At 47.6% G+C, this 27,882-nt stretch overlaps 12 protein-coding genes across 12 annotated transcripts; 6 read left to right on the top strand and 6 right to left on the bottom strand.

Moving 5' to 3' along the window:
- Positions 1–326: 326 nt before the first annotated feature.
- On the bottom strand, positions 327–1,922 carry VE01_01646 (uncharacterized protein; the record flags this gene model as incomplete). The annotated part of the gene is made up of 3 exons (XM_018271164.2): positions 1,780–1,922; positions 1,024–1,730; positions 327–550 (listed from the first exon to the last, which is right to left on the bottom strand). The coding sequence occupies exons 1-3, from the start codon at positions 1,914–1,916 to the stop codon at positions 327–329; spliced, it is 1,068 nt and encodes a 355-aa protein (XP_018134114.2). The 5' UTR covers positions 1,917–1,922.
- Positions 1,923–3,011: 1,089 nt separating this feature from the next.
- Positions 3,012–5,277, top strand: VE01_01647 (uncharacterized protein; the record flags this gene model as incomplete). Its single annotated transcript, XM_018271165.2, has 1 exon — positions 3,012–5,277. The coding sequence occupies one exon, from the start codon at positions 3,012–3,014 to the stop codon at positions 5,115–5,117; it is 2,106 nt and encodes a 701-aa protein (XP_018134115.1). The 3' UTR covers positions 5,118–5,277.
- A 1,927-nt stretch (positions 5,278–7,204) lies between these two features.
- Positions 7,205–8,943, bottom strand: VE01_01648 (uncharacterized protein; the record flags this gene model as incomplete). The annotated part of the gene is made up of 6 exons (XM_018271166.2): positions 8,413–8,943; positions 8,272–8,332; positions 7,957–8,216; positions 7,499–7,895; positions 7,285–7,449; positions 7,205–7,212 (listed from the first exon to the last, which is right to left on the bottom strand). The coding sequence occupies exons 1-6, from the start codon at positions 8,923–8,925 to the stop codon at positions 7,205–7,207; spliced, it is 1,404 nt and encodes a 467-aa protein (XP_018134110.1). The 5' UTR covers positions 8,926–8,943.
- A 515-nt stretch (positions 8,944–9,458) lies between these two features.
- Positions 9,459–9,902, bottom strand: VE01_01649 (uncharacterized protein). Its single transcript, XM_018271167.2, has one exon. It carries the CDS (start codon positions 9,869–9,871, stop codon positions 9,569–9,571), a length of 303 nt encoding a protein of 100 aa, XP_018134111.1. The 5' UTR covers positions 9,872–9,902; the 3' UTR covers positions 9,459–9,568.
- A 191-nt stretch (positions 9,903–10,093) lies between these two features.
- VE01_01650 (uncharacterized protein) lies at positions 10,094–12,877 on the top strand. The gene is made up of 5 exons (XM_059463378.1): positions 10,094–10,331; positions 10,383–10,508; positions 10,574–11,231; positions 11,285–11,794; positions 11,849–12,877. The coding sequence occupies exons 1-5, from the start codon at positions 10,267–10,269 to the stop codon at positions 12,434–12,436; spliced, it is 1,947 nt and encodes a 648-aa protein (XP_059320014.1). The 5' UTR covers positions 10,094–10,266; the 3' UTR covers positions 12,437–12,877.
- A 283-nt stretch (positions 12,878–13,160) lies between these two features.
- Positions 13,161–14,000, top strand: VE01_01651 (uncharacterized protein). Its single transcript, XM_018271169.2, has 3 exons — positions 13,161–13,422; positions 13,497–13,717; positions 13,778–14,000. Exons 1-3 carry the CDS (start codon positions 13,219–13,221, stop codon positions 13,812–13,814), a joined length of 462 nt encoding a protein of 153 aa, XP_018133959.1. The 5' UTR covers positions 13,161–13,218; the 3' UTR covers positions 13,815–14,000.
- A 398-nt stretch (positions 14,001–14,398) lies between these two features.
- Positions 14,399–17,498, bottom strand: VE01_01652 (uncharacterized protein). Its single transcript, XM_018271170.2, has 4 exons — positions 17,097–17,498; positions 16,838–17,046; positions 16,287–16,786; positions 14,399–16,238 (listed from the first exon to the last, which is right to left on the bottom strand). Exons 1-4 carry the CDS (start codon positions 17,360–17,362, stop codon positions 14,526–14,528), a joined length of 2,688 nt encoding a protein of 895 aa, XP_018133958.1. The 5' UTR covers positions 17,363–17,498; the 3' UTR covers positions 14,399–14,525.
- Positions 17,499–17,978: 480 nt separating this feature from the next.
- On the bottom strand, positions 17,979–20,003 carry VE01_01653 (uncharacterized protein; the record flags this gene model as incomplete). The annotated part of the gene is made up of 4 exons (XM_018271171.1): positions 17,979–18,150; positions 18,205–19,498; positions 19,549–19,704; positions 19,751–20,003. The coding sequence occupies 4 exons, from the start codon at positions 20,001–20,003 to the stop codon at positions 17,979–17,981; spliced, it is 1,875 nt and encodes a 624-aa protein (XP_018133957.1).
- A 470-nt stretch (positions 20,004–20,473) lies between these two features.
- Positions 20,474–21,784, top strand: VE01_01654 (uncharacterized protein; the record flags this gene model as incomplete). Its single annotated transcript, XM_018271172.1, has 2 exons — positions 20,474–20,572; positions 20,624–21,784. The coding sequence occupies 2 exons, from the start codon at positions 20,474–20,476 to the stop codon at positions 21,782–21,784; spliced, it is 1,260 nt and encodes a 419-aa protein (XP_018133964.1).
- A 324-nt stretch (positions 21,785–22,108) lies between these two features.
- VE01_01655 (uncharacterized protein) lies at positions 22,109–24,001 on the bottom strand. The gene is made up of 2 exons (XM_018271173.2): positions 23,418–24,001; positions 22,109–23,353 (listed from the first exon to the last, which is right to left on the bottom strand). The coding sequence occupies exons 1-2, from the start codon at positions 23,695–23,697 to the stop codon at positions 22,128–22,130; spliced, it is 1,506 nt and encodes a 501-aa protein (XP_018133963.1). The 5' UTR covers positions 23,698–24,001; the 3' UTR covers positions 22,109–22,127.
- A 1,552-nt stretch (positions 24,002–25,553) lies between these two features.
- On the top strand, positions 25,554–26,545 carry VE01_01656 (uncharacterized protein; the record flags this gene model as incomplete). The annotated part of the gene is made up of 1 exon (XM_018271174.2): positions 25,554–26,545. The coding sequence occupies one exon, from the start codon at positions 25,554–25,556 to the stop codon at positions 26,433–26,435; it is 882 nt and encodes a 293-aa protein (XP_018133962.1). The 3' UTR covers positions 26,436–26,545.
- A 249-nt stretch (positions 26,546–26,794) lies between these two features.
- Positions 26,795–27,693, top strand: VE01_01657 (uncharacterized protein). Its single transcript, XM_018271175.2, has one exon. It carries the CDS (start codon positions 27,083–27,085, stop codon positions 27,560–27,562), a length of 480 nt encoding a protein of 159 aa, XP_018133961.1. The 5' UTR covers positions 26,795–27,082; the 3' UTR covers positions 27,563–27,693.
- The last annotated feature ends 189 nt before the right edge of the window (positions 27,694–27,882 follow it).

Genomic DNA, 27,882 nt, shown 5'->3' on the forward strand with positions numbered 1-27,882 from the left:
GTTCACATCAGGCGATGATAAAGAGCTTGTACCAGTGCCACTTCTAATGGCCTCGCGGATGTGCGTGACGATTTCTGTATAGTCTTAGGCTGGCGATTGGTGTGGTCTTCATCGACTCCATCCTGGGTGTTGTTCCCCTCGGTCGCAATCAGATGGTGGAGACGAGGGCGGAGTGTTAGGAGATTTTGAGAGATTCCTGCCACCGATGAAACACTACCTCTGATGTGCTGGATGTCTACCATTGTAGAATATATCCGTTTAACACAGCTGACTCCCGCTGATGGGATCTTTGAACTCGATTAGATACCCCTGACAACTCATCGTAGTCATTGTGAGACGAGGAGGTCCACTGCAAAGCCAAGAATGTGTTCGGCCTCCTTGGAGAACTTGTAGGTCTTCCGTTGGAGATACCCCTCGACGGATGCCATGGCAAGGACCCTGCAGACTGTGTGGCTGCGAGGAAGCTTCGAGGCGGCGAGAATATGTTCCGGTGTGATGTGCAACGTGTTGCTATCCGCGTTGCGCGGCCTACTCCATGAGCTTGTAACAGCTTGAGGATGTAAGGGATGGTTTGTGATTTCAATCCCGTGATTTCCCATAATGACTGAGTTTGAGTGCCTTAGTCGTGGGTTCTTTCGTCGTTGCTTATTTGATGACAACGTGCCCGACGCAAAGCCACTATATGGGGGTTTCGAAAGCTCGAATGCAGACGACTCCATCGATAAGTTCCAATACTTCAACGTCGTTTATAATAACTTGCCATATATTTTGTCCTAAACGTTTGGTTGCAGTCGAATTCAATGTGCTTGGTTGAGCTGTGATAGATGCGGATGTGTTCGTCCTTGCGCCCCTACTTTTCTCCTCCGAGCATTTAGGTCTGAGGACCTCATGGACCACCAGGAAAGCAAGGCGTTGCTGTCAAAGTACAACAGCCGTAAAAAAAGAAAGAAATCGCAATGTACCAATACAGAAAGCAATATATGGCCCGCTGTGGAAAGCAGTAGCAATAGTATCACCGCCAACCTTGATTTTCTGGACCGTCCAGCGGCAACGACCCATAAAGCACAAATCTCTCTTCACTCATTGGGTCCTTGAATTCAATTGTGTGCCCGCCCATGGTGAGAGTCAGTAGCGTTTCCTTAACCGCTAGGAGTAAATCAGCAGCAAACTCAGGGATATCGTAACATTCCTCTGAAAACCTGTGACTTTTCCGCTGTATGTACCCTTCTACTGAGGCCGCGGCCAGAATATCTCGGACAGCGTGGCCATGGGGAAGCTGTGACGCAGAAATGATATGTTCTGAGGTGATATTTTGAGTATTCGTTTCAAGTTCCCCTGCAGAATAAGACCATGAATCTTTGACCCGGCCGTCTCGAATTACAACTCTGAGGCGCTCGGCGACCTGGTCCTCTGTTCCCATGACTCCGCACATGTCTGCAAGGCGACTAAACTCAATTCCCACGCTGATTGATTCCCCACGAGTTGCTTCTTTGATTGTGACTTGACCGGTGAATAGCCACTGTATTAGGATTTCAAACGCACGAACCGTTACAATACCGTCAATCAGTTCCAACGTTGTAGTCTGCTCGATGCCTTCGTTGAAACCTCTTTCGAACATCGCCGCAAAATATGGACTTCGTAGGGACAAAATGGCCTTCGGGAGGATAAACTTGTTGTCAGCAGAGCCAATATAGATAGTGACAGGTGCCCCAGAGTACAAGGGGAGGATTCTAACGCATATTTTAGTATAGTATTATTGTATAAGTTGTAGCTACTCACGTTTTGGCAAATTCCGAGGATTGCATTTCAGTAATACTCTCTTGAACATGTTTATTAGGCATGTCTACAGCTGGAAGATCATGCGCTGACATAGCTGGTGATAGTATATTTGAAATTGTTGCCAGTGATGTTGTCATATCAGGAATTATGTAGTCCGAAATATGTTGTCGATATTGTCATGTGTGTTGTCGTCTGATGCTTACGAGTAATGAGCTTTTATGGCAAGAGAAGGTTCTAGAACGCACCCCTATTGAAAAATATGAAGAAATCTAGGACCCAAAAGCAAGGCTGAGGCTACCATGTTCTCTATATTGAATAGGAAGTACTTTATGAGGCATTGTATTATTATATAGCTGTCTGCGGATCATCGAGACGGAAACAAATCATTTATAATCGTTCGATACCCCACGAAAAGCAAAAACATGATAAAATACTTGTTAAAAATTGTATAAATCTCCAATACAGCCCCTTCTATACGTACCAAAGAAACAATAATTATATATCAAACATACATGTAAAGAATAAGTTGAAGAATGAAAGAAAGTGGGAAATGAGGGACTATATTGCATAATGGCGAGGAAGCGAAGAAACAAAGGAAATCATCACCTCCGAATACTTGCCCGATATTTTCATCGGTCTAGGTTCATCTATATCTAATTTATTATACAGCGGTACTCACAGAGTTTGCTCCCAAGCGACAGCTTGCTCTCTTGAGCAGTTTGATATCACATGAGATACCATGATGCAAACTCGCTTGCGTTTCTTAACTCGACGGTCAACGTCAGCTCAACCCCGCCGAACAAACAACCCTTTCAATCAGTTTTCGGTCTACCGTACAAACAATTCCGGCAAGATCATCTGAATGCATACATACAATGGGCCACTGTTGTCGAAAGAGATTGCTTATTCAAGTCGCCGGATCGGGGCGCTGGTTGGCAGACAAAGAGATTGGCATTCCACAAGCCTCCCAGGCTTGCCGTTCGCGGCATGCGGGTTTTCTCGTAGGAATCAGTATTTCTTTATTCATCTTTTGAGTTAACTTTCGCTGCCGTCTATTATGTTTTCCACTCCTTGCTTTCCTCGTCCTTCCTCCATTTCACTTCTGGTTTTCATCTCTCATCTTCGCTGGCATCTCGCGTTATTTCGGATCAAAATCCCTCCTACAAACACGCGAATTATCCTGATTGGAGTTTACAGTCCAATACTAGAATTGAAGATACGCTACCATCGAAATGTCGGATCACGCAACACCTGCCCAAGACGAGCTCGGCGGAGCCGCAGCACCAGGTAGCCAACAGGTTGTTCAAGATCCCAACCCGGGCTCCTCTGGAACAAATGCCACTGATGATGCGGGCGCAAACACCCTTGCTGGACCTTCGGGAGCAGCAGCTGCGCAAACTGTAACATTAGCTGCCGCGGCAACAGGCACAGGAGCTACAGAAAGCACGGGTCCTTCGCAGACTACAGTGCCTGCCACAGCCACAGCAAACATGGGGCAATTGAAGATTACAGTCCCCGGCCCATCTACAGAAAGCACAGAACCTCCTGATATGACGCTGGCTGAATTAGCTGCAGCAGACCCGAACACACTGTTGCCTTCTAATGCTGCCACAGCAAGGTTGGCAACGGGAGGGGGGCTGCCTCTCCCAGCAGCAAACCCGCTGACTAGAGAAACCACCGGAAACAATAACTCCTCATCCTCCGGCCACATCAACTCCACAAAGCGACCCGCAACCACCGAAAATGGTGAAAGCACCAACTCTGCAAAGCGCCGGCGCCTCGCCCACTACCGCGACACAGTCCCCCCGCCGGGCTATGGCAACGATCCCGCCGCCACCTCGTCCCCCTCCCATGGCCCTGTTGTTACTCAAACCCCTTTCGCACCGCCCTACCAATCCGTTTTCCTACGACAAAACCCAGACCTTGCCAGGGCCCTTGCCCATGTAAACTGCAGCTATCTCACCACCCACGACGCCGCCGACCCCAACGACCGTGACAGCCGCGCCAACACGGCTCCCACCCTCGCGGAACTCAAGGCGCACGCTCGCAGCCTCCTGCTCCTCATCCGCTCCATGAGCATCAGCTCGAGCGCGACACTCACAGACAACGCCGCCTTCCAAGACCCTACGCCTGAGGGTCAAGACAGCGCCTCGATCCCGTCAGACTTCTATTCCAACCTCGACGCCTTTGAATTCCTCAACGATCTCTCCTCTCCCTATCGCTGCAGAGACCCCGCCGAAAACGAACCCCTGACCAATCTCCTCAACCAACTCATCCCCGACCACTCCCGCAAGATCCCCGCATCAACCGAAGCCTGCCCTCTTGCCACCGTAAAAGTCATTACCAAAGGTAGCGACCTATCTACCTTCCGCCCAGGCGTCAACCCACTGCCACACTCACAAATCAACCGCCTAATGGCCCACGCCGATGAGTTGCTTCTCCAGATTGACGCTGCGCTCTCCACATCCGGCGGCCTCCTCGCCGCCCTACCGCTCGACCTCCCAGCCTCCGATCCACGCCGCCAGACATACATCGGGCAGCTCATCCACTTCATGCGCACCCTTGTTGGCCGCCTCCATGTCCTCGACCGCGACTACGGACAAGCCCTCGGTCTCCTGGCAGGCGAGGCCACCATACCCGCTGAGCTAAAACTCAACATCGAACACCCCGGGCAGATCGAGGCACCCCTCGTTGCTGTACAGCACAAGTTCATCATCAACACCGCCTCTGACACATACAATAAGATCTGGCTCCACTTGCGGAACTGCGCCAGTGACAAGGCAGTGAGGACGTCAGGGATGGGGTTGCTGGATGTGGAGATTACGACGAGGTATAGGGCGTTGAGGGGTGGGAAGACGATTTTTGTGACCCCTATCCCTGATGAACCGATGGCGAGCGAGGTGGTTGGGCGCCCGACGGTGGTTGCGTGTACTCAGCCTGGATTTGGGACGCGGACGAGCGAGTGGGAACGTAAGAAGGGGGCGGCGCTGAGGGAGACAGGGGAGTTGAGGGCTAGGGCGGAGATGGCGGAGGCGGAGGTGGAGAGGTTGAGGAAGGATGTTGAAGCGTTGGTCCCGGAGGGGGTGTGGGCGAATGGGGAAAAGGAGGACGTTCTGAAGATGTGGGGGAAGGTGAAGGCAGAGAAGGATGCAATGGCGGGGGAGAGAAAGCAGATGGAGTTGTTTAAGTCAAGATGTAAGGTTTTGGAGAAGAAGAATTCGGAGTTTGGAATGGAGTTGGTGAAGGAGAAGGAGAAGATGAAGAAGAGGAGGGAAGGGGTGGAGGAGGGACTGAGAGCGGAGCTTCATAAGTTGATGAACCAAGCCGGCGCGAAATGACGCGGAGGTTGAGAGGCTGAAGAGACAGGTCGTTGATCTGCAGGCTCAGTTGGCCCAGGCGAAACGTGAAGGCGGTGGCCCCGAAAAATAACTGGCGTTCTCGAAGGCTGAGGTGTCAAAGTTGCAGAGAGAGGTTAAGGAGTTGAAGGCGCAGGTGCAGGTGCAGGGTGGAGAGAAAGGGGGTGAAGAGGAGGAAGGTGAAGAGGATGACGGTGGAGAGGAGGGCGATGAGGAAGAGGAGGGGGGTGAGCGAGGAGATGGGTGGCGAGGTTGAGTAGAGGTTGAATAGCGGTTGGTTATGGGATATACAAAGGGAGAGAGATGGTTTGTTTATGTTTTGAGTGGTAATTGTGCTTTTGGGTATTACTACTAGTGTTTTTGCAGTTGTATTTCTTCTCCGGATTGATATGGTAGAAAGTAAGGGCCGTAGTCTCAGTATATCTCTTATTCATCAACCTAGTCTGTCTTGTCTGTTCTCTCTTATATAGTTTTGCACCTTGGCACCCCATTATTAACCCCATCCTCACTACAGGCCAACCCTGGGCAACAACTGTCAGTTGAACAGGCTTGTCCGGATGTTTTGCACAATCTTTCCATGCACAGTCGTGGATCCCAGTTGTTCTTCGCTCGCCCGCATCTCGTATCATCACCACAACATTCGTTATCATCTTTGCAGCTAAGACCCACTTTTGTGCATTCGGATGGTGGATGATTAGGTATGCAAAATTTTCCAAAATCTGGATCGTCCTTGCAAATGTTACCAACGCAACAATCCACATCGACCTTGCACTCTGTCATTTCTTCCGTGCATGTGCGACGGCATCTCCATGGAAGAAGAATATTTTCCGCGGCGTGAACACACTCAGTGTCAGGACAGCAATTTTTCACAAGTCGGCAGTCGCCGCCATTGGGAATGCATACCTATATATCCCACAGTGTTAGTTACTCTGTATGAACTCATAAAACTAGAGGCCGTTTTAACTTACATTTGGAGCCGGTGTTGTGCTTGCAAGGGCGGTGAGCAAAGCCACCAGAAGGAGAGATGAGGACTTCATATTGGCGAATAAGCTTTTGCTGAATTTTGAATAGTCGGTTGTAATTTGATTTAAATTTGAGAAAACTGCGAGATATCTAGCTGCTTTATGTTAGCTGCCCAGCGAAGCTCTGGCAAATTTCCATCAGGCGCCCCGCTAACTGTGTGAAACCCATTGTCTTAGAACTTCCCTGAATCAAGCGTAGAATCGATAGCTTGTGCCCTTTAGGACCCGGCCCGAGCCTAGAGCTGAGGTGAGACATTATATACCAAAGGGATTGAAGATGGGACGACTGGTAAAAGCATAATTCCAGCCCAGTCCTGGCGAATCTCTATGAATGGAATCGGTCTCTCTGTTCTACCGGGAATCCACATCCCATTGGGCAGCCAATATCAATAAGGATCAACACTCATCACGGACTCATGTGTACTCAAAATGTCTCAAATAGGAGAATGCTAGCCTGTTGCCGTCGAGAAAATGAATATTTAAACGATAGGATCTGTCTCGCAAGCTAAACAGCCAACTGCTGTACAACAAGGTAGATCGCTAAAACAGAGGTGTGTAGTGGTAAGTCTATGCGCATTCAGCATCTCCGGCTGCTGCTGAGCAGGATCGGTCCAGCAAAAATAGAATAGACCTTTGATGCATCATCGCAATGATTTTAGAGACACCAGAGGCTCTTGTCTCCGCGATATTCTTCAAAACTGAAGGTAGGCAGCTTCCGATAGCGCTGCCAGGCCGGATAGTTGATCACCCGAACAATGCATTCCACCCAAACTTCAATGTAGGAGGACCATTGGAATCAGTTGTAGAGAATAATTGGGGTAAGGTCTTCGGCGACGAAACCGGCGAATTATCTCCGAGTGTCACAATATATACGTCTTGGTTTGAATTGCGTGGCGATTTGACATGATTGTCGTAGCCTAGAATGACGGGCCTGGTTGACAACACCTTCTCCAAATCTCTGAACCGAAGTTCGAACTTCTTACGGGCAAGCCAACTCCTTCTGGATATTTGAGCTGCGCTTCGCTACTATTAATACCAATACACCGCCTAATAGGCTAAATACCACACCTATATGGGGATTAGATGATTGGTATCCGTATGACACAGAGGATCTACAAAGGTCTTACATATGGTAAATGTCAACCCAACACCTATAGAACTTATCAATGGCACAACGGCAGCAGTGCTTCCCGCTGCAAACAAATATTGGATAATGTATTTGCCACCGATGACTTCTGGCCTGCTCCATGGAAGCACTTCTTCATCGATCCTCTGATTAGCATTGGTATTTCCTTATGCTGTAGAACAAAATGGCAAATAGATATGCCAAGGCGAGCTTACCTGCTGTATATGTGTTCAACGCATTAAATGAGCCCATTAGACCTGCTCCGCCCCAAAATGCACTAATAATCGGCACGGCCACCCCTCCTACCTCTTTTTGGAGAGTCCAGCCGTAGACTAGTGTGGCAGCGGGAAGAACGAAGAACAAGGTTAGCAATCCGCTGTTGAGCCTGTCCCTCGGTAGCCGTACCCCATTTCTTTTCACAATATATCTCTTAACTGTTCGGTCGGACAGTCTGCCGCCGACTATACTGCCAAACAGGAATCCAGCCCCTGGGGCAAGATAGAATAAACCGCTAACAAGAGGTGTCGTGAGGTGAAAACGTGGATTGATTATGGAGGGGACCGAGGTAAGAAGCGCATATTGATAAAAGGCCAGAAAACCACAAGTCAAATCCTATAACGGATCTATATTAGCAAAGATGCATCTTGTTAGTTTTGAAATGGAGTAGACCCACAGCAAAAAGGATGTTAGGGTACATGAGTAGCCTAAAGATTCCTCTTGGATCGAACTTTGCAAGTATCTCGGGCGTTGATAATGATCTTCTATTATCTATTTCGATGTTATTGTCTTCATCTTGCCCGTTTTCATTCGCCTTTTTGATATCCGGAATGAAAAGAAAAGAGAGTGCAAGGCCGAAACCAACCATGCCGACTTGAACCCAGTATATTACTCGCCACTTGGTAAAGGTCACTATGACACCGCCGACGCATGGTCCTAAAGTTCTGATGTTAGCCTAAAGTTCCCCTTCCTCCATCTTAGTTTTGCAAACCTATCGCTGGCCCGCTAACTGACCCAGCCATAAAGAAGCCAACGGCTGTGCCACGGACTTTCTGTTAGGAAGACCAAGCGTTAGTTAATATTCCCATAATCAGTGTACCGTAGAAAATTCCGATGAGAAAGAGGATCGTACTGGCTCGAAGATGTCTGCAAGTATAGTCTGTCCAGCAATCATAAAAAAAGTGCCTGTGAATCCGCCTAGCACTCTCATGGACGTAAAAGTCCGGAAATCTGGTGCAGCAGCTGCCCCCACCGAGCAGATACATAAAACAAATATGGCTGCGTTATAGGCATTCCTGCGTCCTATTATCCCGCTAATCGGCCCCCAAATCAGAGACGAACTCCCCATGGCAATGATAACACCAGCATTGCTGATATTGATGGCTTCCGTCGTGGTTGAGAACTCTAAGGTGATCTCGGGGATGGCAGGGAGGAGGGAGGTGCTCGAGAAGGTTGCCGCAAGAGTCATCCAACTGACAATGAATAGAATGGTATTTTTCCGCCAAGGAGAGAAATTGGAGTATGAGCAAGACCCAGAAGTCTCTTCCAAGTTTGTACGGACCGAGTCTGGTGGGAGTTGATATCCAGTACTAGTTCGCAGTTTAGGATCTGTCTCAACCTCTCTCGGAGAGTTCTGCCCTTCCATTGCGTGCGTGCCTTCCAGACTGTGCGAGACAAAAACGACCGCGGAGTAAGCACAATTCCCGTACGCCTGCTTGTGAAGTCAAACTGAAAGATGAATTTTTACAGAACTCCGAACTTAATTTGAACATAAAAATACGAGGGCATCGTAATTTGTTTTTAATGGAGACGTGCTTCCTTTCGGCAAAGAGGAAATGTTTCCCACGGCGTTTTGACCCATGGGCCGAACACTACCGAAAATTAATGGCTGACATGCCGCCTGAAAACTGATTTGCTCTTTGAGTAGAGCTGGTGATCGGTGTAGTTTTACGTCAGAGATATCCCTGTTAGTGAAAATGGCGTGCCTGTAGAGAAGTTCGGCAAGAGAGTCAATATCGCCGAAGATAAGATGGACTTATGCCAAGAAAATTTAGTGGCCAAAAATCCGCAACTGATATATGAAAGAGCAGAAACAGATTGAGACGTATACATAGATTGACAATCGGCTTCCATTGATCCCTCGAAGGGTCAAGTCCTATGGGGTTGTGCGCACATGCATGCAAGATGAGAACGTCTCCAGGGTTCCATTCCACTTCCAAGAGTCTGAATCGATGCGATTGTCGGGTTCAGAGCTCCCGGGGCGCCAAACACCAATTTTCTCGCCCTTTCTAATAGCTTGGAGTTTCCACGAATTGGCAAGTACTCATGATTGGTAGTTGAATCTTCATGTAGTCGATTTTTGGCCTGATTGGTCGATTAGTCTCTGCATAGTTTGGCCACTTAAAGGATGCTATCCGCGCACCTCTTGACCCACCGGAGGGGGGCAAGATCCACGGATTTTCCTTCTCATCTCGATGAAGACCAGCATTCAAACTCGTCGCCTTTGGATGTAGATCGACTCTTGCGAGCCTCATGATGCCAAATGCAGCATCCTCGTTTAGTGCGGGGACAGTAGCAAAGTGCGAAGTCATAATGGGAAGAATAATTAGAGAATTAAGCAAGATCGGTCTATTGTAATGATGGACAACATCGTATATATGCACTGCATAATACACATAAAACATATGATAAACGGGTACCAACGTGTTGTTCCACTCTAAAAGCGGCAAAATAATTGAAAACGCCGCGGACCCACATTTCAAGAGCGGCATCGAGCACAATTTCGCCGCGCGCTAAACTAAAAGGCGACGTGAAGCACGGTTTGACTTATCCTCACATTTCTTTTCTTGAATCCAGACTTCTTCATGTGCCTATAGTTTCGGCAACCTTCAAGTGACACCGGCGGCCTACAGCCCATTACAATGATCGAGAGATATTAGACGAGCACTATCAAAATCTAGACTCGAGCCGTACTAACCGAGGAACCATGGCCGAAGTCGACTCCCTAGATGGTATTGCTGATAGAGCACCCGCAAGGAAGAAGACTACAGCGTAAGCAGAATACTAGTACCACTCACTGGCAAATTTATAACATCGATGAAGGTGCCGTCGATGTCACTCACGTAAGATAAAATGTTCTGGCGGGACTCCATGTGATGGATGCGTTTCTTCACGCCATGAGCATTGTACATACGTTTCGAGAAATCGCAAAGTTAAAGTTGCGGAAAGGTAAATAATAAGACAAGTCTACGCCATTAATAGAAGGAATGCTAATAGACTTCGTACAATGACAGATATCTGCAGCAAGTCCTTGCCGAGAATGAGCGATTAAAACGAAATACGGCGACAGTAAGATCTACGTCTCCTACCACAGGGATAACAGATGTCCCTCATCTTCGACAAGACTCTTCCAACCCCGAAGAGAACTTAAGCAACCCCCTCATGCAGGACCGGGCCTGGTTTGTACCGTATGATGTTGCCAATCCTCCGGTATATATCGGCGAGGCAGCCTGTACCGCATTTGCCACCCGATTCCGCCAGGCTCTTGTCGAATTTCAAGGATCAGCTCCTCATATTCCAAGAATCCATTACGCCCAAGATGATAATCTATTCTCCGCCTTGCATTCGCCAGTGTCGTGGCCAAGCAGAGCTCAGGCCCAATTACTTCTCAAGGTTGCTTTAATTAATATCAACCGATCATTTCATGTTGTTTTAACAAAGCCAACCCTAGCCAGCCTAGACCAATTATATCAAGACGCAAGACCTCCAGGTACACTTGCCACTTGTAAGTTCTTTGCACTTTTTGCACTTGGAGAGGTTTACTCTAGCAGGGCAGTGATACCATCGGAGGGCAAGTTTCCTGGAGTGTCGTACTTTATGCACTCGTGCAGTCTGCTCCCTATTCTTCCAGAAAGAGCGACTTTGGAGCATATAGAGATTTTGATACTCCTTGTATGTTTTGGGAGTTCAGTAACAATTTCAAGGATCCTTCGCTGACCACATAGTCATTCTTCTCACATAACCTGAATAGGAGAAACTCTGCTTATTTGTGGATCGGATCGGCTCTCCGTCTTAGTCTGACGCTTGGTTTGCACCATAATTTTCCACGGACAATAGCGATGGACCCTGTGGCTAGGCAGCATCGTGTTCGTATTTGGTGGACAATTTACATTTGCGACAGGATGTGGGGGTCAAAATCGGGCCATCCTTTAATGATTCCCGACAGGGACATCACGGTTGATTTACCCTCCTCCTCGGGCCTAAATGACGAAGAACGGACAGCGTTTCCGGATCCCGACCACATAATCGCTAGCATTAAGCTCGCAAAGATCGCTGGCAATATTATAACGACAGTCTATTGTAGAGGTCACCCGCCGCCATTTATACAGAGCGTTCAAAAGGTCTTGGGCGACCTCAATGCATGGATGGCGGCTCTACCAGACTCGATCAGACTCGCCGAAACTGCTGGCTGTACTTCAAGACACGTTGTGTCTCTGCATCTCTCATTTAACCAGGTGTGGCGTAACCTACTCCTTGGCCATTACAACTCTAACCTTCACTCATTTTAGTGTGTCATACTCGCAACCCGTCCAGTCTTACTCCACGTATTTACAAAGTCTCGCGATGGTAGCTCTCCCACGAATGATATGACGCCAGTTACGTCAACTCTTGCTGATGCCTGCCTTCACACGGCACGACACTCAAACGAGCTTCTAACACAATTGTGGATAGAGGGAGCACTGTCAACCTTTGGATACTTTGACGCCCACTACCTTTTCTCTTCGGCGGTAATACTTGCGATCTCTAGTATTTCTGGTATCGATAGCAAGGACAAGGACCGTTTAGACTCTGCAGCTCAACTTCTACAGTCTATGGCTGACAGTGGAAATTTATCAGCGACCGAGTTCTCTGGACATCTGGATCAAGTGAGAAGTGCCATTAACGGATCTCGCTCAGATGTCTCTGCACCAAGCACGTTAGAGACAGAGCTAGGTATACGTACCTATAGTACCTTCAACGATACAGTGAACCCTTTAACGGCCGAGATGGCTTTACTTGAGCAACCTATGCAGGACTTTATTACCCAGGCAGAATTTCCTTTTGAATTCCCGAATCCTGTGGATTTGCTTCACGACACGATGCTCTTATTTACTTAAGCCCTGGTATAGAACAGCGCTTCCAGCTATCCCCACGGTATCAACATCCTGGCATACCTGAAAACGGCGAATGAACCGCTTATCACCTGTCTTCGAATTGAATCGAAAGCGGGGGTCGAGAATGTTGATGCTATCTGTGCTGTACCTAGTGTTAGGATTAACGTCGTCGATGGCGGTCTAATTCTTCTCCTGCATTTCTACATGGATCAATTTAGCAAGACTGAGCGCGGGTCAGGCCAAGAATATGGCAGCTGGTGTTTCTGGAGTGGAGCAGCTCAGGGAGATGAAGTACGCCGCTCTTACCAGTGTTGCCCGTCGAGCCGATAATAGGGATTGTAGGAGCCATAGTGAATATGTTGTGAGGAAACAATGGTAAAGCTAGGGAAGCTGCAATGAGTGCACTGGTGTCTGGAACGGAATCACATAAATGATTAGATAAGCATGATCTAAACTCACCGAATGAGCAAGCTCTAATGTTACGGCCATCACATTGTTATATGGAGTAAGTAAGTAGTAGTAATAAACACGTGTGTGTGTTATAGAACTCAGTTTGAGGAAACCATAGTCAGCCTACACCATGAGGTGGGTGTAGGAAGCCTCGGAATAGTTTTGCATTTCGGTTTTTACACCATTAAGAGGACTTTCTAGCCACACCTTAGGTCAGCACCCCACTACCCTAACATTGTGGGAAGTAGCCACATCCTCCATCCTCACGCAAACTATAAGACCACCCAACGTGTCACCACCCCATTATTTAGAACTCGAATCTACACCCTAATAAAATGTTCCCATTACGTGCAGCAGCGCGTATCGACTCGTTAGACCATCTTGTCCTAACGGTCAAGTCTATCACCGCCTCTACCACTTGGTATGTGAACAATCTCGGCATGCGAGCAGAGTCGTTCAGGTCGCCATCGTCACCAGACGTCACACGGCACTCACTGGTATTCGGATCACAGAAAATCAATTTGCATGAGTCGGGCAAGGTACATCAAAGCCACGTGCTTAAAGCAGGAGTCCCGAAGCACGAAAGAATTGTAAACTAAACTATCATGAGTAGGAATTTGAACCCAAAGCCTTCAAAGTGCTACCAGGAAGCGCAGATCTATGCTTCTTAACTTCGGACATTGTTTCGGAAGTGCGTAAGCGCCTAGTGAATGCCGGCGTGGAGATGGTTGATCTCGGGGCCGAGAAATCCGATGATGGAGTCGTTGTACGGACGGGCGCGCGAGGGAAGATCATGAGCGTCTACTGCAGAGATCCTGATGGAAATTTAATAGAGTCCGTTCTAAACTCAATGATGGCTTTGTTAATATGATTTTATGTGCTAATATGTCGTAGGATATCAAATTATATTGATGAGAAGACATCTACATAAGTCTCCGAAGTCTAGTACGAAGTGGAATAATCATCCTTCTTCATCTTTAGGCAGTGTTCGGCGGATATGTATCCGGGTAGTATCCGTGAAGCTCACGGGTAGGGTATATACCCGGCGAAGATCTGACGGGTAGAGTAGGGTATATACCCGGATACATGAGGCTGAATAAAAGCATATAAAAATGAAGCTTTTAGTTTTAATAACTTATTATACTTTTTATAATAATATTACTACTATTACTAAATACTCATTTTAAGACTATAGAGGTTACTAGAACTACTAAATAGCCTAAGTAATAGGTAATAATTAGATATTAAGGATATTAGTATGCTTATAAGGCAATAGTTTAAGCATATCGTCGAGACGACGTCTGTAAAATGAAGCCTTAGCGATGCTTGGCTACTCTTGGCATATACCCGGGTATATACCCGGATACACCGGATACTCTAGAATATCGAACGGGTAGGGTATATACTCGGGTATATACCCGGATACCAAGGGTATATTGGTATCCGTGCCGAACACTGTCTTTAGGTACTGTCATATCCTATATATCGAGCTCTAAGAATGTGCGGCATATCCCTGTCTCATTTTGTGCTGATTTCTCCAATATATGGAATATATTTACAATGAATTTACAAGATGAGAAATATCCTAAAATTCCCAGGTGCGTACCGCGGCCGTGAAATGTAACAAGGTTAGAACTGCAATCTAATCGACGTTACCCTCACACCACTCCATGAGAAAGGACATTGCAATATCCTCCTCACTTAACTCCTTCGTTGTCTTACCATGCCTTTCCTCGCTACACTCCCTCCCGAGTTCTTGCCCTCTACCAAAGGGGCTTCCTGCGGAACAACCATAGCCATCTGCTATCTCATCATAATTCATCAAATCCGTCTCTGTCATGAAACCTCCCAGCTCGCCAGTCACTCCCAGACTGTCGTTTAACGCTAACCCTCCCCATTCCTCACAATCCGTAAACCCCGTCCCGTTTTCAAAGCCATTCGACGTATCTATCAGCCCCTCATATTCCTCGTCACCACAATCATGTCCCTGAGTCTCTTCCCTCCTATCTATAAAACCCATTGTGTGTCTCGCGCTATCATCGTTACCTAATGAGAAGCTGTCTGAGATTCTCGAGAGGAAGGCATTGGTTGTAGAGAATAACACGGGGGGGTCGCCTCCAATGCTGTTCGCTGTCGTGGAGTAATCGGGCATCGAAAACTGAACCTCGTTGTTCTCCGGTGGAGGCGTGAAGCGCGCTGCTCGACCTGCAGCAACCAGCTCCGATACACTCTGTACAGTTCGTTTTGGTCGAAAAATCTCTGCACTCGAGACGTTAGATGATATCAAGTGCATATCAATGTTGATGTGTGATTTTTGAATTGCAGCGTCAAGGAATTGTGTCTCTGAGTCGATGATGGCATAGTTTTCTCGCAGCTTCTCGACGACTTGCATGCACTGACAAAATCGCTGGAGAGCTTTATAGCGGATAGCCTCGTTGGGGGATTTAAGATCCAGGAGGTGGATGATGATGGCTGGTAGGAGGACAGTGAGGCCACCGTTATAGAGGTAGCCGGTAAGCTCGACCTTATGTAACGACTGTGACATTCGTGTAATTTCACAAGAAGCTTTGTGGACCTTTGTTCGAGAGTCTTCTTGCAGTTTGCCGTACCTTCGGAGTTGTGGCCTGTGTAGTGCGGCAAGAGTGGCGTAGTAAAACATGTGGAGCAGGGTACGCTGTACAATAACAGTGGATGCACCGCTCTCTATCTCTTCCAAAGTAGGATCCTTAGAGATGCACTGGGATGGAAGGCTCTGGACCCAATCAGCAAGCTCGCTGTCACAAATATTGACTTCTTCGGTTTGCTCGAGATTCCTTGGTAGCAGCACTGCGCTTGGCCGAGTGTTCCAGTCTTGGCTTGCGGCGATACCTTGGTTTCTTATCAGAACCGAATATTGGGTGCTGAGAACATGGCTGATACAAAGACTAAGCTTGGCTTGGGAAATACATAGCATAGCTAGATCTTTTTGCATCTCCACGTCTCTAATCATTTTGCACTTAGATGGTATTATTGTATTATTGGCGGCTAATGGGCGGATATCGAAGTCGGCTAATGTGAGCATTGGCACATCATGGTCATCTTTTGTCCGTGGGATTCTTCGCAGACCGAGGGCAGCAAGGCGATCCCTCATTAGGCATGACCACCAAATCCGCTTCCATAATTTTTGTGTCTTAACGTCTGTGGTGGAATTGACGGGATTGCAGTGGAGTCCTATTGAATTTGCAGACGAAATTGCGGCACCTATCCAATGCCAGGTGTCTTTCTGGCCGTCTGGATTTTCTAACCAAAAAGACATGAGGAGAAGGGCTTGGACAATAATCACAACATTGGACTCGTAGTCAAAATCATAGAGCGCCTATAAATGTCAAACTTATGGTAAATGGTAGTTCCAGAGCATACATACCCTAGTCTTAAGGTAAAAGGCTTTCCGTGCAGCTCTCCTTGTGGGGTATCCGGCCGCAGTCAAATATGACTTGTCCACAAAGGCGACCCCGGCAAACATGACAGCTTGGAACAGAAGCAGGCTCACTCTGCCATTTTCGCCAGTTCCCTTGTTCACAATTTGTAAGAAGTCGTGCACGTCAAGCAACGGCATGTATGGGTGGACAAATTCGATATAGCTCCAAAGAAGCTCGTTCCGAAAGGCGATTTCTGGAATAACAGTAGCTCCTTTATTCCACAGGTGCATCATATCCTCTGCTGCCATGCATGTTGGCAGTGGCTGAATATATGCTGGGAGAAAGCCATCGGAGAAATCTCGTGGAGATTCGCAGTCTATGGTGGTAGCCATCGGTGGTGGAGAAATCGATTTTATTCGAGAGGCTCGAAGGTCGCCTGTAATACCAACGGAATTGACAATATCGTCGAAGTTAAGGGGCTGTCCCAGCCGAGTTTTTCCTGAGACTAAAATCCGTTAACTTGGCTATGAATGCAATGGACCTTGTAGCAACTAACCCAAAGGGTGGGGCATATCGCTGCCACTTTCATATTCGTCGCTAGGTGGGCTTGAGGATCGGCTCGAATTGTCATCAATATCTGGACTGGAGATATCGATCGGGTCGGCGCCGTCGTTGGAAACATCTGTCCTCGACAACGAGCTGTGTAAACGAGAGTGTGAATGGCTATGGTGGCCGTCGACTCCTGAAGTTTTGAGAGAGCTTGTCCTATCACATCACTATTAATGGGAGCCTTGGAGTCTTTTTTGGAGACATACTTCTTATGCTTGGTTTCTGGCACGGTACACGGAATCGCCCCGGATTTGCAATTTGAGCATGGCGCACCATGTTCAACGACATCACAGCGAACTTTTCGTGACCGACATACCTGACATGCCTTTGCAGCCCTCCGCTTTATAGGCTGTCCTTTTGCGTTGAGACCTAATCTTCTGGCTTTTCGTTTTGAAGTGGGTGGTGCAGCGATCTGGGTGGCATTATCAGGCCCAGCAGAGATAATGTCTGCAGGAATGATTTGCCGGGGCATTATAATAATTTGAGATGTTGAGGGCAATTGCCCGTCGCTTATAAGGGGATATCACCGATGCAATGTCCATATACACCTTATTCCGTCAATTGAAACAAAATCTAAGAGGTTGTAGAAGTGTGGAGAATTGTAATAGTCCTTGCGTGCGGGGTGAGGTTTGTGCTGGTGTGGGGAATGATAGAGATGGACCATTTTAGTGGAGTTCCAGTATTCGGACACTAGTTTCCGGTCACTAAGCGATTGTGAGTGCGCGCGCGGGCGCCTATGTGAGTGAGCGATTAGTCACATCATATGCTGAACTCAGTCATATGTTTGGCAACTTGCGCCCTGTCATTTAATCAAACTGACTGGAACTCGTCCGTGCTCACCAGTATCCGGACACCGAAAACCGGACACCGAAAACCGGACACCGGTGTCCGAACTAGAACTCATTTTAGTGCAAATGTGGCTAACGACCACAGTGGAGACCCGGCCACAACCCGACTCCATCTGCCGCATATATGGGGAAATGAGGGGTAACCCCACCTTTTCTATGTCGGAAGTTTATTCACCCGCTATGGGTGATTTATTATTGGTGTAATTTTTAACAGAATCTAGAACATGCGTATTATTTGATTTACAGTTTTGCTTTTCCTTGAGCAATAACGGCCCACGCATCTTCTGTCAGCCTCTCAAACCGTTCTCCATTAAGCCAATAGAGAGCATCACGATCTCCGCCCTCGCCCTCAATCCAAGACTTTTTCAATAAATCACCTTTGGCTTGTTTGAATGTTACACCAGTTGAGATTCTGTGAATTATTAGTAATTTCGTCTCAACAGAGTCAAATGTCAGTATGACTTACTCTTTCGTAATTCGGACCAGCCGCGGGATTGCGTAAACGGGGAGGCCAGTCTTCCTTAGAGATCCATACAATTTTTTCATGAACTTCGTCTCGTCGCCGTTCAATAATGTGATGGCTGCTGCTCCTGCTTTCCCATCATATCCATTCAAGGCAACTCCGTACACAACGACATCCTCCACTCCCGACAATGCCGCAATATGGTCTCTTACCTCGCCTGCACTAACGTTTTCTCCCTTCCATCTGAAAGTATCACCAATGCGGTCATGGAAATGTACCCACCCATCGCTGTCCTGGATCACGAGATCGCCCATTTTTTGAAATAGATCACCCTTCACGAACACATCCGTAATGAGCTTTTCTTCGGTTGCTGATGAGTTCCCCAAATACTCCGTGAGCAGACCTCGGTCTTTCACCCGCCCAATAACTTCACCAGCCTCTCCCAACTTGCATTTTACACAAAATCCTGTTTTTGGATCCCGGTAGGGTAGCTCAGTTACCGTGTCGAATTTGACAATGAAAGTATCGTTTTCATACCACCTTCTGATCGGACCGCCATATGCAAGCCTTCCTGCACCCCATGCACCGAAGCCGAAGTTATCGAACTTCCCCAGTCCCTCAGTCGAACGGTAAAACTCCCTTATTTCTGGAATGCCAAAGCGATCCTTAAACCTCTCCCAAATCTCCGGACGCATGCCGTTGCCATTAGCTACTATGCAATTGTGGCTCTTATCATACGGACTTGGTGGCGAATTGACCAAATACCTGCACAACTCACCCACGTACAGAATCCTTGTAGCACGAGATTCAGTTACGTCTTTGAAGAATCGTGATGCTGAGAACTTCCTCGCCAGGACGAAACACGACCCATTTCCAAACGAGTAGCAAAATCCGGTAAAAAGACAGGTTCCGTGAAAAAGTGGCAGAGCAGAGTAAGTGCGTAAGGGGAAATATTTTCGAGGTTTTGCGTAATCATGGGAATGCATTGTGCCCGTGGTGATCATTTGTGCATTGCGTATTGCACAAGCTTTGGGCTTGCCCGTTGTTCCAGAGGTATATATCAGACATGCAAGATCTTTCAGAGAACGTTTAGCAGTCGGGAGTGCGGTCGGCGTCGTTGGGAGGTCTGAAGGCGTAACCAAGGTGATACCGGGATTCTTAGGTGCAGGCGTATTTGGAAAAGCGACAAAGTTCAGAGAGAAATGTGGTGAAGAGCAAGTCAAGGCATCGGATAGTTCTGGCGTAGAAAGAACCAGACTGCAATTTGATACACTTAAACAGTGGTTCAATGGACCATCTATATTTATTCTTTAGTATGGCTTTTGCGAACATCCTCTCACTACGTACCTCTCAAATTGGTATTTATTAATGCGGCAACAGCGCCGAGTTTTTGAAGCGCGAGAATAGTCATAACCATTTCTGGGGAATTCGACATGAAAACTCCAATGAAGTCACCTGTCTCGACTCCTTTCTCATGCAAGAAAGACGAAAGTCTGTCAACCTCTGATTCTTGTTAGCCAAATCAATTTATGGACCCGAGAGAACATACCATGTTTCAACTGCCCAAATGTCCATGTTTGACCCTCAAACCACAAGGCATCAGATGTCAGATCGGCTCTCGAAAACACACTGTATATTGTACAGCTTTCTCCCAACTGCGAGAAGTTCTCAAGCAATCGTTTTACACCATTTTTTTCACGCTTAATCTCGCGAATATCTGTTTCGATACCGTACCTGGCATTGATATAGGAGCCACCGGCAACCAACGCTGCACCGGCGAAGGACAGAGCCTGAATGTTCATCTCGAGTGATGAGGAATCTTAAATTGAACAAAAATGCGGGGAAATCAATACACGACTTGGCCTTTAACAGAACCAAAATGTACATATCCTACCTCCAAATTCATATACATCATATACCATGGTCACAACCGAACACTCCTCGGTCTCGGTCAGTGGTAACATCCCGAGTCTAACTACCGTTTTGCAGTTAATAATAATACAGATAGCATAAAAGCACTTAAATTTAGATTGGGGATCATTAGCGCGGACTAGCTATCAGGTGCGGGCAGATCTCAAATCCGGGGTTGATGTGGGTTTGCGGCAGTTCGCGAATCTCGCTGCCGAAGGCCGAGGCGCAAATGTGGTCACTACCGACGATCCAATTTTTAGAGCTTCTTTATATTTTAATCGTATGTTTCGGCATTTATTACATTCTTGTAAGCTGTATTAACTATATTTTTCCATATACCCTGCTTTTGATAACTTACATTATGAGTTCAGCACAATCACGTCTCAGTTCGGTCATGGGCCACCTAGGCTCGCCTGCTGATGGAAAAGCTAGGCTCTTGCAGAAGAATCTGGACGACATAGTAGGTTCTTTCGTAATATGTGCTTTAATTAGACTCTTACATTGATGCCAGGTTATCACCCTTGCCATCCGCACTCCTCTCACAAAGGCCCGCAAAGGAGGCTTGAAGGACACACCAATTGACGACCTGCTTATAGCTATCCTAACTCAAGTTCGTGAAAAATCAAAGTTAGACCCAAGCCTCGTTGAGGATGTCTGTGTTGGCAACTGCCTTGGTAGCGGTCAAGCCTATGTTGCCCGCTCAGCCGTCCTGGCTGCGGGGTTCCCTATCACCACCGCTGCTTCAATAGTCAACCGCTTCTGTTCATCTGGCCTTCTTGCCATCCAAGGTATCGCCAATCAGATCTCGGCCGGATCTATCGATGTTGGTGTTGCCGTTGGTGCTGAGTCCATGTCCACAACTCCAGATGGTGGCGCACCAAAGATGAGCGATAAGATCATGAATCACCCAATTGCATCGCAGAACCAGATGTCTATGGGGTATACTTCTGAGGAAGTTGCTGGCCAATTTGATGTTAGCCGCCAGGCGATGGATCAGTTTGCGGCCGAGTCATATCAAAAGGCCGAGAAAGCACAGAAGGAGGGTTGGTTCGACGACGAGATCACTCCCATCGTTGTCACAATAAAGGATCCAAAGACCGGAGAGGCAAAGCAAGTCACCGTCAGCAAGGACGATGGTATTCGATATGGCACCACGGCTGAATCCCTAGGCAAAATCCGCAACGCGTTCCCCCAGTGGAAACCAAGTCGTACCACCGGCGGTAACGCCTCTCAAATAACTGATGGTGCGGCTGCTGTTCTCCTGATGAAGCGCTCGCGCGCAATAGAGCTCGGTCAACCGATAGTTGGAAAGTTCGCCGGCTCTACAGTTGTTGGTCTTGAACCAAGGATTATGGGTATCGGCCCAAGTTATGCCATTCCAAAGATTTTGGGCAAGGTTGGGCTGGCCAAGGAGGATATCGACGTCTTTGAAATCAATGAGGCTTTCGCATCTATGGGTGTTTATTGTGTGGAGAAATTAGCTCTGGATAAGAAAAAGGTTAACCCACGAGGTGGTGCTATTGCCTTGGGTCATCCTCTTGGCTGCACCGGTACTCGTCAAGTGGTGACTGCGTTGTCGGAGTTAAGGAGGCAGGATAAGAGAATTGCGGTTACATCTATGTGTGTCGGGACTGGGATGGGTATGGCTGGAATCTTCGTTTCGGAACATTAATCAGTAAATGAGCACTAAAGAAGTACAATAAGTGTATAGTAATGATAAAATTGTGGCCCTATTATGAGATGACAGCGATGGATGCGTTGGGGGGGTTTTGAGGCATGGATAATGTTTTATAAAAACGTTCGCTTTAGACTTGATTATCATAGGATATTTTACATGAAGCTATATTTACAATGATCGTATATTATATATTGGGTTGCTGGTATTTGGTTGCTGTATCAAACGTTCTATTATAATTATCACAGTTTCTTCGTATAACACTCCATGGTGTAAGGTGCAGAATCTGGCAAATGCTCGGTATGTAACTGTATATTTACTCTGCCATCTACCATTCCGCTTATAAAGTATACTTGTAATCAGGATGATGATCGCCCAACGCCTCCCTTTGTTCTTCCAATGACAGGTGTGCAACATCCCTCAGTAAGTGCTCCCTGTGGCTCACCTTCTTCCGGTTCAGAGATTTAAGCCAAACCAGGTTCGCTGCTAGCAATGCTACCGTCACTACGCAGAAAGACAGGTTGAGCTTTGCTGCAAACGCGTATTGTGGAGCGTCTTTCTTAGGATATATCCATGTGCTGAGAATGCCGCCCGCGTTGGTCATGATGAAGCCAAGAGCGACTGCCGTGGCGCGTCGCGTATGGGAGGCTGAGTTGTTGGGGATCCAGGATATCATAGATGGTGCAGAGGAATATACGCCAATAATCAAGAAGCACAGTGCCGTATACTTCTGTCCAAAACCTTTGGCGGTTAGGAAGAGCGAAAAGCCGACAATAGCGACTAGTGTGGTGGCTATCGCAGTTAGGCCTCGCTGCTTGTAGTGATCTGCCGTATAAGCCGAGATCATCGTGACGATGAAAGCTAAGACGAAAGGAGGTACGGTGAGAAGCTGCGTATGGGTTGCGTTGAAATTGAGTGTCTGAACGATGGTAGGCGTGAAGTATGCCAGGCCAAAGAGACTGCAACCATTGCAGAAGAGGGCGATCACGTTTATCCACACATGGAGGTCTTTGAAAGTAGAGAGTAAAGATTTCCACGATAATTTGGCCCCCTCGACAGAGTTCGCATCGAGAGTAAGTCGGTAGTCGCAGTGGTCGGCGTGTGCCTTCGTAAAAGTCTTCACACCTTGTGGATTATTTGGCATGGCCCAGAAACATAGGGATGCGAAACAGACGGTAAAGAGCCCTTCCAGGAGAAAAATCCACTGCCATCCGTGCATGTTGCCAATTCCATTCATTTGCTGAATGCCGGCGGCAAGGAGACCAGAGAAGGCGCCAGAGAGAGCGGCGGCGGAGAAAAAAAGGGCAATCCTGACTTGCAGTTCATGAGGCCGGTAGAAGCCAGATAGATACAGGACAATGCCCGGGAATAGGCCACCTTCGCAGAGACCAAGAAAGAAGCGACATGCAAGAAGGCCTGAGTATGTCTTTATCTGGGACTGAAGGGTTGTCACAATGCCCCATGCCAGCACCATCCCTGGAAGCATTATCCGGGGTCCGATCTTCTTGAGGATGAGATTCGACGGTAACTCAGCCGCAATATATGGCACGTAGGTAACGGTGATTGCTGACAAGGGTGTTAGTCCCTGAAGCCTTCCATATATCTTTATTGAGGAAAGAAGGGGGCTTACCAATTTGATATTGGGTATCGGAGATTCCAAGGTCCTTCTGGAGGCCAGCAACACGAGCGTTTCCAATATTTGCCCGATCTAGAAACGCCAATAAATACATCGAAGCCACAAGAGGAACCAGCAGAATATCCAGCCTAAACAATGTTTTCTTGTCAAGTACAGGGTCAAAGTAGGGCGTCAGACCCTCGTCAGACTTAGAGTTTGGCATAGCGCTTTCGTTGCGGGCCATCTCCAGTTGGTCTATATCCATCTTACCATTCGTAGTATCGGCGGTTGTCATGACGATGATTAGGCCCAGGAAGAGTTATGTAAACGACGGCAACTACAAGTCATAGAAGGTAAAAGAGGTTCTCAAGAGAAGAATAGAATGTCACAGGTCGCTTCCTTGGTGGTGACACGACGCTATGATAGACGTGGCATAAGAGGGATGATGAGAGGTCTTATGCTTTGGACGAGGCCTGACAGCTACCTCAATCCGCGTCTGTGGAACAGGCGAGACATTGTTTCTCTCAATCAATTCTCCAGTGAAGGAAGCCAATAGTGAGGCACCATAGTGTCCCAACCGAAAAGCGTCACAACCGAGGACTGTCACAACCGAGATCGATGAGGATACTACGATAGAAGTAGTGTGGGGAAGTGGGGAAATAAAAAGTATATTCTACTTCGGTGATAGTACAGAGGAGAATGGGTTGGCAGTTGCAGTTGGGCCCACCTTACCCCGCACCAGCGAGTATATTGTACTGGGATATGAACTCGGCATGTCGCATCATAGACTTCTCCACGCGTGCTATAGAGAATGGAAAATAGATACTAACCGCAGTCGGAATACGGCCCTTAGCTGATGTGTTATTATTTATTTCCTATTCGATAATATCCCTAGAGCCTGGTTGTCTGCGAGGCTAATATAGTCTTCGTAGTATTTGACGGAGTGGTTCGGCATGTTTAGACTTTCGACCCGGCATCTATCTTCGGTCGCGAATCGACACTACAGTCCACTATATTTAATATTCTTATCTACAACGTATATACTATGACTCTCGTTAAATACTTCCTACGCCGAAGTACGTTCTCTTGACACGGCCGTTCTGGAATATTATTTATTTGCTAGCTACTCTATGTGGCCTTTCCCCCATATACAAAAATAATGACTGAGCACATGGGCATCTTCCTAGTCTATGGAAGTGGCTTCGCCAGGATCCTCTACGCGGCAGGAACTGTTTGTGGTGAAGTGTAAGGAGGCGGTGGTGGCGGCGCAAAAGATTTATAATAATTGTAATTATGACAATGTCAAGCAGTGGACAGGGCAGTATATGGTGGATGGGTCGGTGATTGAAGTTTTTGCATCGCCGCAGGTGGGATGGAGTTGGAGAAGTGAGGAAGAGGACGACGAATCAAACCATTGACTTCGTAAATTCCAGTACCTCTTCTACCATTAGGCCCGTGATTGAGGAGATAACTAAAAATACATTCATATATAGAAATAATAAATAGAGATAGGAATAATCTGCCAGAAAGGATAATGGATAATTCTCTGTACTTGCTTTTTTATATAACAGGAAAAAATACATAAAAAACACAAATACAGTAAGTGTTCTCTAGTTCTCACCCGCTCAACTACCAATACAACGATTTTAACTTTTTAATAGATTGGCAGCAGGAGCAGGAGCAGGAGCAGGAGAGGAGCAGAAGACGAGCAGGAGACCGAGTTGGACCAGGCGCTAGTGGCAGAACTAGGGACCCAACTAGTGACGGAGTTGGAACAGCGCTAGAGACGGAAGCTAGAGACAGAGTAGACGGAGCTGGAGATATAGTTGGAGATTGAGTTGGAGACAGAGCTGGGGGCGGAGGCGGGGCTGGCGGTTATGTTATATGTTATTACCAAAGACTGCAAACGGCGTACTGATGTGCAATGCATCGTGTATCAGTCCACCTCTATTCGAACTCAACCACTATCAATTTAGATTTAATATTCAATTACGTCACGGATGACGTCGACTCGTTAAAGCTTCAAACGTGCCTCATCATCTAGGGTTCGCCCATTAGTCAAAAGGCCAAATATATAACGGGGAGCGTCGCCTAGAGAAAAGGCAGCCTGTACTCGACCAATCTCATTCAGAACGACGACTCGACGCAATTATGTCAAACTCATCAGATCGCGCCCCAGTAGCAGACCAGGCCGAGGCTGACGCCTGGTTTCCGTCTCCATACTCCCTCACACTGTATACTTCTACGAAGACGGATTTTGATTCCGCCAACTATCCAAATGCATATACTGGCGGCAAGTGGAAGATTCTCCTCATCGCCACGCAGGAGCGATACCTGAAGATGGCGGATGGCAAGTTTTTTTCGACGGGCAACCACCCAGTTGAAATGCTTTTGCCGTTGCTCCACCTCGACGCCGCCGGCTTCGAGATTGACATAGCCACCATCTCAGGAAACCCGGTGAAGCTCGAGATGTGGGCGTTTCCGCAGGAGGACGAGGCTGTCAAGGGCATCTATGAGAAGTATAAGGAGAAGATTCGCAGCCCGCTCAACCTACATGATGTGTGGGGTAAGGGGTTCACAAAGGATACGCCGTACATTGGAACCTTCATCCCTGGTGGCCACGGCGCGATGAACGATGTCCCATTTTCGGAGACTGTTGGTAAGATCCTGCGATGGGGAGACGAGAATCAGCGCTTCTTAATTACACTCTGCCATGGCCCGGCGGGCATGCTTGCCGCCGATGTTGGCAAGCCCAAAGGCAGCAAGTTCATCTACGACGGCTACGAAATTGTCGTCTTCCCCGATTCGTTAGACACCAACGCAAACGTCGACATAGGCTATATCCCTAGCAAAATGCCATGGTATGTTGGCGAGAGACTTCGAAAGCTCGGCATCAAGCTCCGAAACAATAGCATCACCGGCGAGACGCATAGGGACCGATATGTTATTACGGGAGACTCGCCGTTGGCATCGAACAACCTCGGCAAGCTCGCCGCCAATGCGCTCCTCGAGGACGTCGCCAAGCGTACATAAACCATTTATATACTAATCCACCTACCTCAAGAAATTCTCTGGATTAGTCACATGAAACTGTAACTATAAAGACACAACGCCAACAACCAAATTATTTTCTTATATCTCACCCATAAATTCATAGGTCGTGATTTTATGGATTGATTTCTCAATTGTCAAGGATACAAAACATCCAAAGTGGTACTGTGGCCCCGGCCCCAGCCTTTGCCGAGCCAGACTCCAAGACAAAGGCGGGTTTCAGGAGCGTCGCATAAACCGGCCCGCCCCCTAACTTGTGAACTCCCACCACCAAAAGTTCCGTCTGTCTGATACAAATTTTCGACTTCAGGCAAGCCATCACGTTACAGCTACGCTTAGTCGTTATGGGCCTCGGACTTGTGGAGATGAATCGGGAAGGTGAAGTTTAGAGAGGATGGATATGAAGGTCCAAGTACCCCGTTTTCTACCTTTCATATTTCTTCTGTCTTGTTCGCTCTCTGGTTTTCGATTGTGTCAATTCTTTTCTTTGTGGCTGGCCATCTTCTTTCTTCGAGTCTAGAGTCTGCGACTTCTTTTTTTACCTACCTACTCGACTATTTTCGGCCACTTCTCACCACGTCTAAAAACCATCACTCAACACTCGAAGCCCCAGTTCCAAGAACCTCAAAATGCACTTCCCACTCTTCATCACAGCCCTTCTCTTCCTCGCCCCCCTCACCTTCGCCCTCCCCTCCCCCTCACCAAACGCCAACCTCGAAATTCGCCAACAACAACAAGCCCCCATCCAAACCATAACGTGCGCGGACTACTCCCGCATCGCAAACTACACCGCCATCAACAGCAATTCCTCACTCCGAGCCGCCTTCCTCCAAGCCTCGCCCCAAGGCACCGATCCCACACGCGTCATCCTCGATCGCGCCTCAGTGGAGTTCACCGCGAAGAATCTGAAGTTCGATCAGGCGCTCAATGCGCAGTGTGGGAATCTGAGTACGGTGGCGTTTAGGGAGGTGAATTCGAATTTCTCACAGGGTGTGGTGGCGGGGTGGAAGGTTGTGGCGCCGGTTGGGGCGGTGATTGGGGCTGGGAGGGAGGTGTGGTGTGTAGTTGTTTTTGTTGTGATGTATATTGGGTTTGGGGCGAGTTTGTAGAGAGAGAGGGTGAAGGCGGGAAGGCTGTTATGGCGGTGGTGTTTGGTTAGAACTCATGGTGGTAATTGGTTTCTGGGTATGATTATGTGAAGGCTGGGACTTCGATTGGGAGGAGATGTGTGGAATAATAGGACTATATCATATATCAACACCGATGCACGCCTTCTTCTCTAGTTCTCCAGATCTTACACCTAACGTGGTCCACAGAGCACTTATCTGATCTTAACGCAGGAGCCGAGACCGAGGGACTTGTTACTAGCTAACAGCCTGAGCAAGGGCATATGCCGTTGTGATGGTAGCCAAATAACTCATTATTATTT

The sequence above is a fragment of the Pseudogymnoascus verrucosus genome (genome assembly GCF_001662655.1).
Source record: "Pseudogymnoascus verrucosus strain UAMH 10579 unplaced genomic scaffold scaffold_4, whole genome shotgun sequence".
Lineage (NCBI taxonomy): Eukaryota > Fungi > Ascomycota > Leotiomycetes > Thelebolales > Thelebolaceae > Pseudogymnoascus > Pseudogymnoascus verrucosus.